General features: G+C 39.7%; 1 protein-coding gene across 1 annotated transcript; it reads left to right on the top strand.

The window, feature by feature from the left end:
• Positions 1-6,914: 6,914 nt before the first annotated feature.
• Positions 6,915-14,691, top strand: LOC126786305 (MLO-like protein 11). Its single transcript, XM_050512088.1, has 15 exons — positions 6,915-7,896; positions 8,150-8,207; positions 8,333-8,568; positions 8,792-8,908; positions 9,545-9,605; positions 10,177-10,265; positions 10,707-10,781; positions 11,399-11,484; positions 12,208-12,257; positions 12,561-12,601; positions 12,956-13,126; positions 13,248-13,283; positions 13,475-13,542; positions 13,633-13,693; positions 14,163-14,691. Exons 1-15 carry the CDS (start codon positions 7,771-7,773, stop codon positions 14,538-14,540), a joined length of 1,653 nt encoding a protein of 550 aa, XP_050368045.1. The 5' UTR covers positions 6,915-7,770; the 3' UTR covers positions 14,541-14,691.
• Positions 14,692-18,774: the final 4,083 nt, after the last annotated feature.

Here is an 18,774-nt window from a genome sequence, read left to right as displayed (position 1 = left end):
CTTGGCACACGACATGTGATCTGCTTTGCCCATCTGTCATAATTAATCTGAAGGAAATAGTGATCGTTTAAAACACCTTGGGGATAAAATTAAGATTCTTAATTAATTTGATCTGATTAAATATACTATAGTTGCTCTGAATGCTGATCGATTAACTGTTAATTCCAGCTTTGTCGCTATAGGCTATTGCTTCATGCACGTTGAATGCACATAGTTGGCAATATAATGAACTATATACTGAGCTAGCCGGCCAGCCCCGATAATTGTTTCCTCTAGCTCCCTTTTTAGTTCTTGTATTTAATTTGGTCCTTAGTTGTTCAGGCTGGCCAGCTCTTCAATTCTTAATTACTTACGTGCATGCATTAGCTGGCGCCTTTGAATCCAATTTAATTGGGAAGTAAAATTCATTCTCCTTTGTAGTTTTAATTTAACTGTTAAATCATACTTTGCTGTACGTAGTTTTTCAGACTGGAAAGTGCAAATTAACTTATATATATCACAGGCTCGAATATTTTTAGTTGAATTGCTTGAGTTTTTATTGATGATTCATATACAAATTGCTTCCTATATATAGGCTAATTCATTCACCTACTCACTCCACTATCTCCACCACTATACCTACTACTCACACCTACTACATTCCACTAACACTCCCCCTCAAGTTGGCGCATACACATCAACCATGCCCAACTTGCAAAGTGAGTCATAAAAAACATTCTTGGACACTCCTTTGGTGAGTATATCTGCAAGTTGCTCTTCTGTAGGAACAAACGGAAAGCAAATGATCTCAGCGTCTAACTTCTCTTTTATAAAGTGACGATCAACCTCTACATGTTTTGTACGATCATGTTGCACAGGATTCTGTGAAATATTAATAGCTGCCTTGTTGTCACAGTATAGTTGTATAGCATTCTTAGGTTTAACACCCAAATCTTGTAGCAAATTCCTAATCCACAACAACTCGCACACTCCTTGAGCCATACCTCTGTATTCTGCTTCAGCACTAGATCGAGCTACCACATTTTGTTTCTTACTCCTCCATGTAACAAGGTTACCTCCAACAAAGGTAAAATACCCTGATGTTGACCTCCGATCTGTAATGTTTCCAGCCCAGTCTGCATCTGTGAAGCCACAAACATCAACGATATTGTTGTGATTAGAAAACATTACTCCTCTCCCTGGGGCTGACTTCAAGTACCTCAAGATCCTTACAACAGCATCCATGTGGTCCTCACTGGGGTTATGCATGAACTGACTTACTACACTTACTGCATACGCAACATCTGGTCTGGTATGTGATAGATAAATCAGGCGCCCGACTAGCCTCTGATAACGCGGTTTGTCAGTAGGGACTTGATCTGGATACTCTGCTAACCGGTGGTTCTGCTCAATAGGAGTATCAATGGGAGTGCAGTCCAACATACCTGTCTCTGTTAGTAGATCAAGGATGTACTTCCTTTGACACAGATAGATACCTTTGCTTCCCCGGGCTACTTCAATGCCTAAGAAGTACTTGAGTGTACCTAGGTCTTTCATCTCAAACTCTGTGGCAAGCTGTTTCTGTAATCTATCCACCTCAACAGTATCATTCCCAGTAACTACCATATCATCAACATATATAATTAGGGCTGTTACCTTCCCTTGTTGATGTTTGAGAAATAACGTGTGGTCTGAATTACTTTGTCTGTAGCCAAGTTTCCTCATGAATTGTGAGAATCTTCCGAACCAAGCACGAGGTGACTGTTTAAGACCATACAATGACTTTCTCAATCTGCATACGGAGTTACTTGGGGAGGTGGCCACATATCCAGGCGGAAGATCCATGTATACTTCCTCTATTAGTTCTCCATGAAGGAATGCATTCTTGACATCAAACTGCCTAAGTGGCCAGTTCAAGTTAGCAGCGACAGAGATCAATACCCGGATAGTGTTCATCTTTGCCACAGGTGCAAATGTCTCATCATAGTCTATGCCATATGTCTGGGTGTACCCCTTCGCTACTAGGCGTGCCTTATACCGGTTTACTGACCCATCTGGATTATGTTTCACTGTAAACACCCAACGACATCCTACGGTTTTCTTGCCATATGGTGGAGGTACAAGCTCCCAAGTATTGTTCTTTTGTAATGCTTCCATCTCTTCCTCCATAGCTTTCCTCCATTTTGGATCTCCCAATGCATCCTGCACTTTGTTAGGTACTGATACAGTAGATATTTGATTCACAAATGACTCATATGACTTAGATAATCTTTTGGTAGATATAAAGTTTGCCACTGGATACTTGGCTTTAGTCTGAAGGGTAGGCTCATATTTTTTTGTTGGTTGTCCCCGAGTAGACCTATTTGGCAAAACATATTGTCTACTAGTATCCCTAATAGAATGACTAACCTCAGGTGAGTGATCTTCTGTACCAGGAGGGCATTGGTCAGGGGTATAAACAGTGATATGGGAGATATGAGGGGCAGTTGTGTTGTCAGCTTCTGGTGTCTCAATTGATTGAGTGACAACCTCTGGTGGCGCCTGTGTGGCTGATGATTGAGTAACAACCTCTGGTGGCGCTTGCGTGGCTGATACTTTGGTAATCTCAACGGGACCTGTTACCACATCGACTGGCTCACTTGTCTCCCCCTTTCCATGATATAACTCTTCAAAATATGAATTCTCCCCCTGAAGAGTAGTATCAGAAGAGGAAAAATAACTCATATCCTCAAAAAAGGTAACATCCATAGTGACATAGTACTTCCGAGTAGGGGGGTGATAGCACCGGTATCCTTTCTGATGTCCTCCGTACCCAACAAACACACATTTAACTGCTCGGGCATCCAACTTAGAACGATGATGTTGTGGAAGATGAACAAAAGCAACACAACCGAAAACACGGGCAGGAAGATTATGAAAAGAGGGTAAGGAGACATGAGATGCAAGCACCTCATAGGGAACTTTCCCTTGAAGGACACGAGATGGAAGACGATTAATAAGGTGGGCGGAAGTAATGACAGCATCACCCCAAAGGTATTTAGGCATGTGGGCACTAAAGAGAATACACCGAGCCATTTCAAGTAAATGACGATTTTTTCTTTCAGAAACCCCATTTTGCTCAGGTGTGTAAGGACACGTTGTTTGATGAACAATTCCATGTGTGTTAAAGAACTCCTGAAAGACATGATTCACATATTCCCCCCCATTATCAGACCGAAGAATGCGAATGGTGGCATTATATTGTGTTTGGGCAGAGGTATAGAAGGCACGAAAAGCTGAAAAAACCTCATTTTTATTTTTAAGAAGAACAATCCATGAGAGACGTGTGCAATCATCAATAAATGACACAAAATATCGCATTCCTGATACAGTTGACTCTTTCGAGGGTCCCCAAACATCAGAATGGATTAATTCAAAAGGAAGAAAACTTTTAGTAGAAGTACTAGGGGAATAAGTAGATCGATGACTCTTGCCCAAAACACATGTCTCACAACATAAACAAGACTCGTCCACATTAATAAATAAAGTAGGCATGGATTTTTTCATAACACTAAAGGATGGATGCCCTAAGCGACGATGCCATAACCAAACTTCACTTAGCTTGTCAGAAGTGGAGAGTAAAGCGGTCTGAGACGGTCCCCCTGGTTTTTCCCCTGCGTATGTCAGATCCAGATGAAACAACCGGCCCCTCAGATACCCCCGACCAATTACCCGTCTGGTGAGAAGATCCTGAAAGATCACATACATAGGAAAAAAGGTCACAGAGCACTGAGCGTCAGCGTTCAATTGGGGAACAGAGATCAAATGATGAGATAAAGCAGGAACATAGAGTACATTGTGAAGCTCTATGGTAGGAGTAATACGAGCAGACCCTGTCCCTAATACGGGGAATGCCTCACCATTAGCATTAGTAACATAGGGTACGGGTGGAGGGGATAATACGGTAAAATAAGATTTGACATAAATCATATGATCAGATGCACCAGAATCAATAATCCAGGTATCAGAACTAACAGAGTGAGAAATATTGAATGCCATACCAATTTGACCACGGCCAACGATGGATGCGGTAGGTGCTCCTCCAGCAGTATGATGATCCTGCCCAACCACACCATAGATATCGAGTTCCGGAACTAAGTGAAGAGCTGCTGTTGCCTTTGCCTGGGGACGATAATTAGGCCTTTTGGGCCTAAGATGTGGATATAATTTCCAACAGGTCGCACGAGCATGGTTGGTGTCATGGCAATAAGAGCAAGGAGGGCGGGGCTGATTCCCGAAACCTGGTGGTGGTCCATGTCGATGAAGGGGAGCGGAAGTTGCTTGCGGAAGAGGTGGTGCCGGAGATCGAGCATGAACAGTAAGGCTGGAAATGACAGCCGGTGCCGGAAGAATACTCTCTTGCTGAGACTCATCCTTTCGGATATAGGTGAAAGCGGTGAGTAGGCTAGGTGGTTCGGTCATTCGGAGCAATTCGCCTTTCGCACTGGTATGCTTGGCATCAAGACCTTTCAGAAAATGGTGAACTCGTTCAAGCTCCTTCTCCTTTTGGTACCAAACGATATCCTCTTGATTTTGAATCATGCAAGGACGTTTCACATCAATCTCAGCCCAAATATTCTTTAGTTTGGTGAAATAGTGCGCCACCGGTTGCCCATCCTGGTGTATGGCCAAAGCTGTGCACATCAACTCATGAACCTGTATGAAATCAGAGTCATTACTAAATAAGCTAGTTAGTGTCTCCCATATTGCATGTGCGGTAGCACATGCCTCCACCAGATCAACTATCTCATCATTCATAGCTTTCCACAAGACTGACATAACAAGACCATCATCGTCGTCCCATTTAGTGTAGGCAACAATATCCTCAGGACTAGGAGCTTTAGTGACGCCGGTGACATGTCCCATCTTATGCATGCCTCGAAGATGAGCAGTCATAAGTCGTTTCCATTTACGGAAATTGGTTCCGTTGAGTTTAGTGCCCCCAAATGATCCACTATCAGAACTTTTGACAGATACTTCGAAGGTCGGGAGCTGAGAACCCTCAGTTTCGTGTCCAGAACCCATTGAAAAGAAACAAGGTATTAAGATAGCAAACAAAAAACAAAAAATGAGAACAATCTGTCGTCGGTGTATTTGCACTGACGGTGAGTATGAACTGACAAAATCTGGCGAACCGGGTCGGATCGGTGGACCGGGTCGGGTCGGAGGACCGGGTCAGATCGGTGGACCGGGTCGGAGTACCGGGTCGGATCGGAGTACCGGGTCGGGTCGGATGACCGGGTCGAATCTGTTGACCGGGTCGGGTCTAGAGCGTTTTTTGGGGCCGGGCCGGGGCGAGCTCTAACCGGGTCGGTGTAGAGAGATCGGGGAAATGCTTCGGCGAGCAGCGGCGACTGAGGACGTCCGGCGAGGAGCGGCGAGCAGCGGCAAGCGGCGGCGAGCAGCGGTGAGCGGCGGCGAGTAGCGGCGAGCAGCGACGAAGAGCGGAGAGACTACTTCGGGTCGAGTAAGATCACCGAAGATCGTTGGATGGCGCAGGGAAGGAGGCAGAACCCGACCGGAAGAGATGAAAGCAGAAATGGAAGGCAGAACCCGACCGGAAGAAAAAAAAACGGGAAAAAAGTCCCAGAAAAAACAGAGCTCAATGCTCTGATACCAAGTTGAATTGCTTGAGTTTTTATTGATGATTCATATACAAATTGCTTCCTATATATAGGCTAATTCATTCACCTACTCACTCCACTATCTCCACCACTATACCTACTACTCACACCTACTACATTCCACTAACATTTTTCCCATCTTTTTGAACTTCATGGCTGGTTAACTTGATGCGTTTTCTTAAACTCATATATAACAGACTGGATCATTGTGATCGAAAGGAACGATCGGGTAGCTTGTGGTGGTAGACGTCTTAACTCCTTTTACTACAGTTTGGTACTTAGGTATCTAATATATATAAATCGATGCATTAGTTGTATATCAAAACGATGCCTTCGAAACAAAAAGTCTACATTTTCACATCTAATTATGGTTACTGTTCTTGAGTATATATGCATGTTATGTATATACCTAGCTAATGTTTACGTGGTTTTCAGCTTTGTCAGCCAAGGGCTCACTCATAGATTCCATAAATTAATGTTTCGTTGAACAAATTTTTCATTCATATATGAGTTATTTCAAGACATAAACGTACCCTAACCTCGCTCTCTATGCCTGATCCATCGTCCCACTAGAAAAATAACTGTATGCGTTTCTGTAGTCTTCTATAGTTGACAAAAACTAGGATCACAAATTCACAATTTTCATATGAACACCAGGTTCCAATTTGCACGGATCTAAGCATAACCTCATTATTATAATTTCTTTATGTACTTGGAATCATATTATTATGTGGCTGATAACAAGGATTCACATGCTACATGTGAACGAATTCTAGCTCTAGCTTGGAGGAAATTGGAAAAAAAAAAGACAGAAGAAGTGAAGAACTATACACATATATACGATGATCACTAGCTTAATTATCATAGTTCAGATTGTTAAAAATGATTTAAAAATTGGTTTCCGATGTCACATTCTTTGTTTTGATTCCTTCTCATTTCATCTCACTATCCTTCTCAATTCTCAAATTGCATCTGCTTGTTTAAGTCTATACAATACGAGATAAAATTACATAAGTGAAGAAGGTGTATGTGTTACCAAATTCAAAAATAAATTTTATAAAGCCGACTGGCAGTCAAATAAACCATCGGCAAGTACCATTTAATCCCTCTGTGATGACATTCCAGATGGCCCGGGCCAAGGTCAGAGCTGGCATTGCACAGAGTTCTTGTCCCAAACTGCAACCGCTTATTATTATGTTTTTATAGAAAACAAAGAGAAGCACAGTGAGATCTTTCCCTGGTGAAGTAGAAGAAGAAGGTGACGCCCTTTTTCCTTTCCCTTCCACTTTTTGAATTACGTGCAGACTGTGTTCCATATATAAAAATCCTACAAGCCTAGTTACCCACTCCAAAGAAAAATTAAAAGCATTTGGTCCTACATTATTTGATTTCGTTTTATGAGACCAAGAAAATCACATCTACAGGTGAAGGCACTGAGAAGGAAAGACAGAATCTTGGGTGGTTCACATTTGGGAGTTCTTGTTGTTGTTGTTGCAAGTACAGATCAGCAGTGGTTCTATCTCAGTTTGTCCTGTTTCAGTTTTGAAGGGGATCCTGGCTAAATGTGGTATACAAGGAGTTGTTGTTTCATGGGGCTCTGATCTTGGAAACTGTGTGAGCAATGTTATGGGCCAAAAGGGTTTGAGGAGAAGGCTGTGCTTTTGGTCTGAGAGGTTATTTTGTGGGTCATTCTTTCTGGGTGGAAATTGGGGTTGTGAGTAGAAGAGTGAAGAAGGCTTTCTGGTGGCTCTGAGAAGAAACCAATTTGATTCTTCTCTGGTTGGGGCTCCAAGGGAGGTCATTGAAGCTTTGAGGGTATTGTATTTGGTTTTTATTTAGGAAATTTTGCGGTTCTTAACAGACCCTGTAGCTTGTCATTCACAGTTGTGATTTGCTGTCAAGAAATTTTAGTTCAGATATTAGAAATGCAGAGTACCCAATTGTGAGTATCATTGATGTGGTTGGATATTAGAAGATTAGGATTTGGTGTGCTGTTGTATCCTGGTTCTCTATCAAACAATTGAGGGGCAAGAGTGTTTTCTCTTCCCTTTTTCGGAGTCTTTACTGGCTTTAGATAAGATACTTTGTGCATTTGAGATAAAGATTTGGAGTATCAGAGTAGTTTAGAATGGCCGAAGATACACAAGAAATGCGATCATTGGCCTTGACACCAACATGGTCTGTTGCTACTGTGTTGACAATTTTTGTGGCTGTTTCTCTGCTTGTGGAGCGTGGCATTCATCGGTTAAGCCATGTAAGTGATTCTCATAGCAATCTTTCATAAGCTTCTCTATATCACTGGCTGTTTTAACATCTTTTTGGATAATTCGGCGGATTTATGGAGACTAGCTAGGTTGTGTTATTAAATTAAGCATACAATTAGAGTTAACAACTTAAACAATTGGGCCATTCCCTTGTCTAATTTTCAGTATTCTGGCAGCAGTTGCATTTGCATTTTGATGTGTGGTTAGTTGGTTATGTTATGTTCTTTTGTTTTACTTTATCAGTGGTTGCGGAAAACTAATCGTAAGCCCTTGCTTGAAGCTGTGGAGAAAATGAAGGAAGGTATGTGACTCTGAGTTCCTACAACCTTGTAATACGGAAAAAGGCATTTCTGATGTGTTGCTGAAAGTGACTTAAAGAACATAATTTCATACTATATATTTCATATCTGCGCTTGCTTCCTCCAGAGTTAATGCTGCTTGGATTTATCTCTCTTCTTTTGACGGCTACCTCAAGCACAATCGCCAATATTTGCATTCCATCAAAATTCTATGATAGCAAGTTTTCTCCATGTACAAGAAAAGAGATTGACGAAGAAAATGATACTAAGACTTCTGAGGAACGCAAATTATTGATGTTTACTGTTCTGCCCCATACGTTTAGGAGAATGTTAAATGGCTTGAATGCAAATACCTGCAAAGAGGTACCATGGCTTATTTATTCATACATGCAATATTCTGTTAATCAGTTTTTTTCCTTTTGTTCTTTGTATATCTTCTTTCTATTACTACATTGACTTAGTTGTTTTTAAATGCCAAAGGAAATTATTTTGATTTCTTCTCCGGTTTCCCTCATATTTTCCCTGAAATAAGTGGTGCTTTATGGAATGGTATTGGCTAAAATAGAATTTGTTTGCGTTTTATCAGGGTTATGAGCCATTTGTTTCATATCAAGGTCTTGAGCAGTTGCACCGTTTCATCTTTGTGATGGCAATAACACATGTATCCTACAGCTGCTTAACGATGTTGCTGGCTATAGTGAAGGTTCGAATTTCATGGTCTTGGTATTACATCCTATTGAGAAATCCCTGTTTCATTAATTTCTCATCTGGCTGATTGTTTAAAGAAATAGTGGTCTGAAAATCCAGATCTTGATGTGCCTGATAACCAAGTAGTGTTTATTTTTCTTGGATATTGCAAATATGGTCTACTTACTAATAGCCTAATTTTGTATGATTTTGGTGGCCCTGAGAACTGAGGGCATATCTTACTTCACTATGATAACTCTGAAACAAGGAATTGTCATGTTTCATGATAAAAGCCGAATAGGAAACATCAACCAATTAATAAGAAATACTGTTAGGTATAGGTATATCTCTTTTTCTAATTGGTCTTGCTGTATTAGTTCCAGTATTTAGATGTTATGCATACTTTCAGCAAGAAAAGGCTTTCCCCTTTGTTTTACGTGCTTGGTCCTTTACACAGTTAGCATCGGTTATGGTATGGTATGGGTGGGTGGGAGTGTTGTATGTGTGTAAATATCATTTCTCCGTACTGTACTTCTGTGTTATGTGTGCTAAGAAATTGGCTATATAGTGAAGCATGGGAAATAGAATCTCCAATATGGCTCCATTTTTGGATCAATGTTTGACATTGTAGGTACCTATATGTTATGAACAGATTCACGGTTGGAGAGCATGGGAGGATGAGGCTCATATGGACAGGCATGATTCATTGACCGGTAAGCTCTAAAATGGCATTGAGTTCTTGATCTAGCGTTGTTCTCTTTGTCAGGATTTCTGTATAGAATCTTAAAGAAATGAAACCCAAAAAAAAAAAAATCTTCTGTTGAAGGGCCTTACATCGATGAACCAAAGGACCTCTGGATAAGTGCTTTGGGACATCATGTAGTAGGGGTATAAATGAAATGAATGCCATCCCAAACTGATACGAGCTCGTTCATGAGCCTCATTTCAGCCTTCCTTGTAGCCAAAGTGTTATCCATCTTATAACTCATATTTTAGGGAAACTTTATGCCTTTATTAGTTTATACGTATTGTTGGTGTCAAAACGTTGATTTTGATCCTCAAATTTCTATATCAAACCATACCTACTTTTGCGTTTAGCCTTGTATTTGGAAAGCCGTCTGTCTGTGCTTAAAATTGTAAAACCTCGGGATAAATTTATCTACATCCAGCCAAGGAGTTTTTTCTACTTGAGCTGTGTCTATGACAAGCAGGTTTGTATATCATGCATGCTTATATGTATGTTTTACATAACTCTGAGGTGATTGTAGCTATATTCTGTAACAGAAATCACACGGCAGATGACAATGCGAAGGCAGTCTACTTTTGTAAATACATCAAATCCTTTGGCGAGGAATAGTTTCTTTATCTGGGTGGTAAGTTCAGCTCTCTTTTCGTAATTGAATTACATCAATATCTGTGTTCCTCCTTAAGTTATGATATATTATTATGTAAAACTTGTTATATTTGATGAGTCTTATACAAAGGTAATTAGGTCATAACAAATTTCTAACTCTTGTCTAGCACCCCTTCCCAAATAGAAATGTAGTAAAAGAAAATATAGCTTTCTTTGTCTATTTATTTCATGGATGATGCCCTAGAGGAATTTCGGGGGATAACTGATACATGAAAATAGATAAACAGAAAGCACAGCTTGTCGGGCATGGATGTTGTAAAATATAGTTGGATCTGTCTTCAGAGCGCGGTTTAGGTTCTCAATAGGCTACACTAGCTATTACTCAACATCCTTAATGTATCTTGGTATTCTATACAGGCATATTCATTCTACCCTATAATTGAATATATTGGCCTTTCAGATATGCTTCTTCAGGCAATTTGGGCGTTCAGTGGTTCGTGCTGACTACTTAACACTCCGCAAGGGTTTCATCATGGTATGTAATTCCTCAGAATAATTAGAATGGATCTTTGTGTATGGTTTTCTTTTCTTCATTCACTCTTCAGCATAAACTTGCACATCAGATACTGTTGTGTCCATGTACCATCTATTTTGTTGTTCATGATGTTGCCTTGACTTTTTACTATCTACAGTAGCTCTGAACACATAAAGACAAAAAAAAAGTACCAAGGAAAAAAAAATTCTCCATTCACTCTTCAGGATAAACTTGCACATCAGATACTGTTGTGTCCATATACCATCTATTTTGTTGTTCATGATGTTGCCTTGACTTTTTACTATCTACAGTAGCTCTGAACACAAAGAGTAAGACCAAAAAAAAAAGTAAAAGGAAAAAAAAAAGAGGAATGCAATGCAAGATAGAGTGAAAAACATCAGACCATATAATCTACGAGTTGCACCTAAAAGATTGTCCAAAAATTAGTACTGGTGCATGAAACACACTATAATTGGTCTATCTTTCTGCTTCCACTTATATTATGTATGCTTAGCTGGTATTAGAGTTATAAGTATCTCGCTCCTGATATGTGAGGAATTGCTAATTCACCTACATGTTCAATGGATGTTTGCTCACTGGGTTCTTATATATGGCAGAATCATAACCTTACACCAAAGTATGATTTTCACAGCTATATGATTAGGTCTATGGAAGAGGAATTCCAACGAATAGTTGGTGTGAGGTAAGCAATCAACTTTTTTTATTATGAATGAAAAAAGAAAAGAAAAGAATAGTGCACTACTTTTTTCCATTTTCATTAAAAAATCTTTGGTGGAGTGTGACTTTTAAAAACTTGGCAATTGTGGAAATATTTCAGCAAACAAGAAAGAATTTGTCAGCCATGAATGTTTTTTGAAATTAGTGGGTGCTGAAATGGGAGATGAAACTTCATCTTGTTACAGATTAGTTATTCAGTCACTTAGATCAATCAACATACTTTCACAACTTAAAGCTCTTGAATTGTCAATTTATTTACAAATGTGTTTTTTTTTTGTTACAAAGGGGATTTTAAAAAGCCCAGACAAACAAACAGTAGAGATTTTCACATGTGGTTTCCAATGTATGCTACCCCCTTTTTTCTTTAATAATAAAAAATGGGGTGTTGCTAAATGTACCCAGCAAAGTTCTAAGTGTACCCTTTCATTTTCCATGTAAGGTCGTGATAGTTCCAAGACATCTGTAACTCTAGTGATGATAATCATCTCATGTTTGAATGGCTATATCTGTATGCTAAGTGCGCAATAGAATAAGTCATGCTTGTCAGCAACTACAATCCAAGTCAAGTTTGTAAATAATTGAAGTTCTCCTGCTCACTAATTCCTGTTATTGGTTGTTATTTCTGGTTTTGTAGTTGAATGCTAGTGTGACTTAATAACTAACAAGTCTCTTCTTTAAACTCCTGCAGCGCTCCACTCTGGGGATTTGTCGTTGCTTTCATGCTGTTTAATGTACAAGGTTAGCATATGATTTTGTGCTGCAATCATTAACGGTTACAGTATTCAATATGCTGTAAATGATTTTATCTGTTTCAGTATTTGGTTTTGAATGGATCTAGCTGCATGACATGTTTCATTATTGGTTTTGTTTTTGAATGGATCTATCTGTTTCAGTATTTTATCTGTTCATTGCCGTTGTAATGGGTATTGCTCTCATGTTCCGTTAAGCATTTATTCAGTGCATGTGCTTGTTCGTGTGGCTGATACCATTTTTATTACTGTTGAAAACTAAACTGTGATTTTCTGTCTGTAAACCTGGCAGGGTCTAATCTTTACTTCTGGATTGCAATCATTCCAATTACTGTAAGTTCAGATTTTGCTTTTCTCATTTTACTATTATTTTTGCACATATTTGCTAAAATTGAATGGTTCGTAAGATGCTAGCAATATGTGGACTGGGAAACAGAAACTTCAAGCACACATTGCATCTATTCTTTTTCGATCACTGAAAAAATTGAGGGAGGGGATTTGAACTTAGAACTTCCTCTTTAGATATAGCTTACCATCTGGGCTCTTCCCCGACCACACACATGTCACACATTCCGATATAATATCCGGAGGGTCGGGCAACAACAGTGATGAATTAAAAGCAAATTTATGTCTCAAGCTTCTTAAATGATCAGGAATTTCTCATTTTGATTGTATGTTTGTGCGCAGCTAGTCCTTCTTGTGGGAATGAAGTTGCAGCATGTTATTGCAACCCTTGCATTGGAGAATGCTGTTATAACCGGATCCTATCCAGGAGCAAAGCTTAGGCCTCGGGATGATCTTTTCTGGTTCAAGAAGCCGGAACTTTTGTTGTCATTAATCCATTTTTGTCTATTCCAGGTTTGTGGTTTTAATTGTGATGCCTGACATTTCTGTTAGTGTACTGTGACTTTATATCCTTTAACATACTCGCAATCACAATACACATATCCTTCTAATCCTTCTTATGCTCACTTTTCAGAATGCGTTTGAATTGGCTTCATTCTTTTGGTTTTGGGTAATTCCTTACCTATCTGGAACATATTGTCATTTTTTTTGTAGTATCATGAGTCTGTTGTTTCAGTTCCATTAATTAAGAGCATAAATCAGACAGTAAGTTTAGACTGTAAATGGAAGCCTTTTGATTTCAAATTCACTTGTTGAAAAGGCTTTAGGATTAACTAATTTTCCTGTTTAATTTGATAACAGTGGCAGTTTGGGTACAATTCTTGCTTCATCCAGAATCATACACTTGTGTATTTAAGGCTGATTTTAGGGTATGCAAACAACTTGATCGGTTATGACAATCTACACTGTAGAGTGCAGTATCAATCATGGATTTTATATTAGTGTAAATTGTCTTCCAGGTTTGCGGGGCAATTCCTGTGCAGCTACAGCACCTTGCCACTGTATGCGTTGGTTACACAGGTACAAACATATTTATATTATAATTCATACATATATGTACTTACATATCTATATTCGAATGAGTGAGAAACATTGGGCCAGCGATGGAAGGAAAAAACTGTTTGTGGGGCACTGTATACATTGTCTGCTGCAAGTTCTGTCCAACTTCCTTGGGGTTATGCATGATGGGGCTTCTTTTGTCAATCAGTTGTCCCTTAGAGTTTTATACTTCGTTTTATATAAATTTTGTCAATTTAGGTGTTTCTAAACTAGGTTTGAATTCTGGTTGCCCTTGGTTATTTTTCTTAGAATTAATTTCAGTGCAATCTGTTTGTGCGAATCAAATCTATGGTATTGATAATGTTGCTTTAAAATTGTTTGCTGTACAACCTGTTGTCAAGCTAATACTTTTGCTTGTTTTCTACCCGATGATATATGTCCTTGACTGAAATTCTAACCTATTGGTCTGTATTTGCAAAATTATTTTTAGATGGGAACGAATTATAAGGCTGCACTAATCCCACAAAGGATAAGAGAAACCATACACGGGTGGAAAAAAGCAGCTAGGAGGAAAAGAAGGCTTGGCATATATAATGATGATTCAACCATACACACATGTACAGACACAAGCACAGTAGTGTCAGTTGAGGAAGATCATGAATTTCTCGATGGCCCAGCAACTGATGCCAATATGCATAATGAAGTTGAGTTGCAACCAGTTTCTAGTTTGATGAGCAGTCCTCACCCAGTTGCTAATGAAACATCAAGTAGGGTAGGTACACCCCTTCTTCGGCCATCATCATCTGTTTCTTCATCAATTGTGAATTCTCAACCAGAAACTGTTCCAAGATCTGCATCAATGAAGTAGCAATGGAATGATGATGATGAAGAATACTAGGAAAAAGAAGTGTGGAGTTTACTCCCTCCTGCATGCAATTCGAAAGATACTGATGAGGTTTACAGGCCATAAAATACCCTACTGAATGGTGAAGTGTTACATGATATTGCTGAAAATAGAGTAGAACATGTGATGTCATAGAGTTTACTAGTTGTCACTTTGTCAAAACACTTACTACTGATCGTTGTTGTGAATTAGTTCAGTTACAGAGTATTAGAGTACTGTGATATAGGTTTACCAAAAAAAAAAAAGAGTACTGTGATATAGAAAAGTTGCAAAAATGACCAAGCTGGCAGGTGGCTTATCTTCAAAATGTACTGAAGATTGAGGTATTTGATAAATTTTACTCGGCATCAATCTGATGGGGTTATAAAGAAAACTCAAATGGCACCCGTGATCGAAGTCTAGAATATCAATAATCTCTCCAACATTTTCTTAACATCGTCATTTCATAATTGATTTTACAACTTTTACCCCTAAATTATTTTTTACTGATATCCGTTGTTGCTTATAAATTTGGACCGAAACTTTTATTTCATAAACTTTTCGATTCTCGTTTCGTTTACTCGTATATTGATCAGTGATCACAGTACAGTATTTATACTGTTCAATCTACGGACAAGAGTTGCTCACTTTCACTTCCCCAGAGGAAAGGTATTGGACGCTTCTAGAACTTTCACATTATTCAAAAAAACAAAATTCACATTATTGTCCAGGGGCATATAAAAATTACGAAATAAAGGTGGAAGCCCCCATGGCCACAGCGCCAAACCCTAATTGAGCTTTCCCTCAAGCCATGAACCAAAGCCGCCGGATAACATCCGCTGGTTAATGGTTATCACATCGTGGAGTTTCGAGCTCGAGTATCAAACTGACTGAAGCGCCATTCACCTGGAAAAAAGGGCTTTATTATTGGCTTATTATAAATATGTTGACACGTGAAGCCTTGGGCCTATATAAAGTATATTTTGTAGAACTTACACGGAAAAGTCTGCTATTCGCCCAACCTCCGAGAGCCCAACCAAATTTTATAGACTGCGTCTGATTTGTCTTTATTATGGTGAAAATGAATTACGTCTGTTACTATTAGTTTCACGTGGGTTTCTTGGGTCAAACATTGAAACGTATTTTGTACTTTGTATCCATTTACTGTATACCACAGACTATCCTCTCGGTCTCGAGTTGCTTTGCGGCCATGGCAACCGAGCTTGTGGAGCTCCAATTCTTGTCTTGAATGGACGTTGGGCCAGCATCAATGGCTTCATCTTGGTGTCGCGAACGCCTCTGTGGTATTATCTTTCGACGAGGATCTCTGGACAAAGAGGATCGAAGTATAGAAGGTGGTGGCAGTTTCGATTGGGTTTTGCGATTTCGGCCAATTCATGGCGGTTTATTGGTAGTGCAGGGTTCGGCTTGCTTTCCTTGTTCTCTTTGTGGTGTTAGGTTTTTGAGAAGACCAGCCAAGAGGGACAATAACAAAGAAGAAAAGGACGTGTTTCCTGTCCTTGTAATGCATTTACCTCCGACGGTTGAAGTCGACTCCATAATTAAATTTGATCCACTTGGTGAGTTCTACCTCGATGTATGATTCATTTCAGTTTTGTTGAGAATTGAAGAAGCTGGGGGATTATGGGTTTTACAGTTTTACTGGCTTTGGTTCTCCGCATACGAAAAACGAACAATTTGAAAACAAATGAAGCCTACCCTGTGGAATTGAGTTAAGCATTGTAGGGGTTGAATTCCATCCTGTAAAAATGAATTCCAGAAGGTGGAGGAGTTGTCTCCAAGGTTAGTCTGGTTGCTTCGACAGTTTGGAGGCAGTACGTGATCTAATTTGATTTGGAGTTTGTTGACAGAATGTATTGGACTGTGGAGGCTTAGGTCAGATTGATTTTGGAGAAGATGGTGATAAAAACTTACCGTGCACGTGACTAAGCTGAATTCTTTTTTTAACGGCGGACCATTTAACGGACATTGCTAGGACCCAGTGATATCATCTTATCACCATTTGACACGTAAAAAAAAAGAGCTTAGGCTCTCCGAGCTTGGGCTCATTCCAGACTATACCAACTTTCACATTGTCCACTTCCAAAAACAAACCATGAAACGCTAAGCCATGAACGTGGGTAGGGGTGAGCACATGTCAGTCCGGTCTCAAAATTAACGGAAACCGACCTAAAATCTGAGCTACTCGGTTCAGATCGGATTGGGCACATGAGCATGCTGGAACTGGCTCAAAATTGAACATGTATGTTCGGTCAGAATTTTAGGCTCATTCGGGCCGAAATATGCAGTTTAACAATTAACCAAAGAACTCAAAGACATTTTAATTTGAACTAACCCAAGAACCCGCAACAATACGAAAATCTAAAATAAGCAGAAGTGCGGAACGCTAGACCATATCGAAATTTAAATTGAATCACTATGTCGCATTTACCGAATCCGAATGAGAGAGGGACTGAGATGAAGAGAGGGACTGAGTCGAAGAGAGCTAGAAAGGGATTGATGGAGAGACTGAGAGACGAAGAGAGGCAGAGAAGGAGTGAGGCGAGACTGCGAGAGGGTTCAACTTAGTGTTAGGGTTTTTTTTTATAGTAAATACATGGACCAATAGGAGCATGACATGTGGCACATTATTTAACATTCAAATTAATTCAGGCTTTCGGGTCGAGGAAAATCAGAAACCGAGCCGACCCGGTTATGTGAATTTCGGTCTTTTTCGGTCCGATCGGTTCGGGTTTTCGGGCTTTTGAGCCGAAATGCCCACCCCTAAACGCCGGTGAGGAGCCAGATCCAAAGAAGTCGACGCTCTCCCACTCCGATGAACTTGAGCCGGTTATGGAGAAGATCCTCTAAATGCAGCTCCCTAAGTGGGCCACTGAGGTTCCAGAGAACTGTGTGTTCTATATGATGGAGGAGCTCACAGTTCGCTATAACGTCCCGCTCACGCGTAAGCACATATATAACTGCTTTTGGTTTTGTTTTCATTTCGAATTTCATGTTTGTGCGATGGTTCAATTTTGTAATCGGCACCATAATTGAAAAACGAACTGATCAGTTCGACTTCTGACTGCTTACGATCCTAATGATAAGGAAAAAGGGAAAGGATGCAAAATTGTACTGGTTACGAAGAGTGATTTGGTCACTAAGCACTGTTACGATTGTGGGGGCGCAGGGAAGAATGGCCACTTCAGTTTTCAGTGCCCTAATGATCCTTGTATGTTTCTGCGAATTGAACTGCTATTGTTTCTACTAGTAATTTATATATATGGTTAATACGTTTTACTATAATTTTTACACACTTGATTAATTTGTAGTAGCAACCACTAGTAATTTTTTTGCATACATTTTGTTACAGATCGGGAACTTATGGAAGACAAAGTTATAAATGGGTGAAGATGATTCAGTACTACGAATTCTGTAAGAAGAGTGATGACCACTTCACTTGGAGGTGCCCGGACCTAGAATACATCCCATTTGACCCTTCTAAGAAGAAAGATCTTATTTGTGAAATTTGTGGTCTTGAGGGTGAGCATTGGACTGATGTTTACCCCGAGGAGATTGGCGGTTCACCAAAGAGAGAGCCTGGTTCTAGAGAATGTTTGATTTGTCGCAAGTGTGATGGCAGTGAGCACTGGACTCAGGACTGTCCTGAGTTATTGAAGGGGGATAACAAATTTTGTTTTAGCTGTGAGGAGCTGGGTCACTCAACAGATAATTGCAGCAAATCTTGCGAGACAGTAATATTTTGTGAATGCTGTGAGACCGCACGTGACCACTTGACTGAAGATTTCCCTAAGGTAACTAATGATGGTCACCAGTATTGTGAACATTGCAAATGTATGGAAGACCACTCGACTAGTTTTTTCCCCATGAAGTGGTGATGGCAGCTCGATCTGATCATGTCACAACATGTTTGGAGGATTCGGGGGAGCTTTTATTAGTGTGACTTATAGTGTTGGGTGAATAACTCGTGTTGCTGGATAAGAACTTTGATATGTTGTTGTAGTTGGATATATAATGTTATCTTCTTGTTTATGTTTGGTGTGTTTTGTGTTTGATCGAATGGTCGAATGCTATTAGTATCGCAGAACATTTCACAAAGGGCTGTTATATATATGATTTTCATCAGCATTATCTAATAACCTTTTCTTTTAATATGCCCCACTGTTGACAATTAGGAGATAATGACTGAAACTATGTG

Source organism: Argentina anserina, chromosome 3 (genome assembly GCF_933775445.1).
Source record: "Argentina anserina chromosome 3, drPotAnse1.1, whole genome shotgun sequence".
Classification (NCBI taxonomy): domain Eukaryota; kingdom Viridiplantae; phylum Streptophyta; class Magnoliopsida; order Rosales; family Rosaceae; genus Argentina; species Argentina anserina.
The sequence above is the reverse complement of the archived record's forward strand: the minus strand, read 5'-3'. Positions and strand labels throughout refer to the sequence as shown.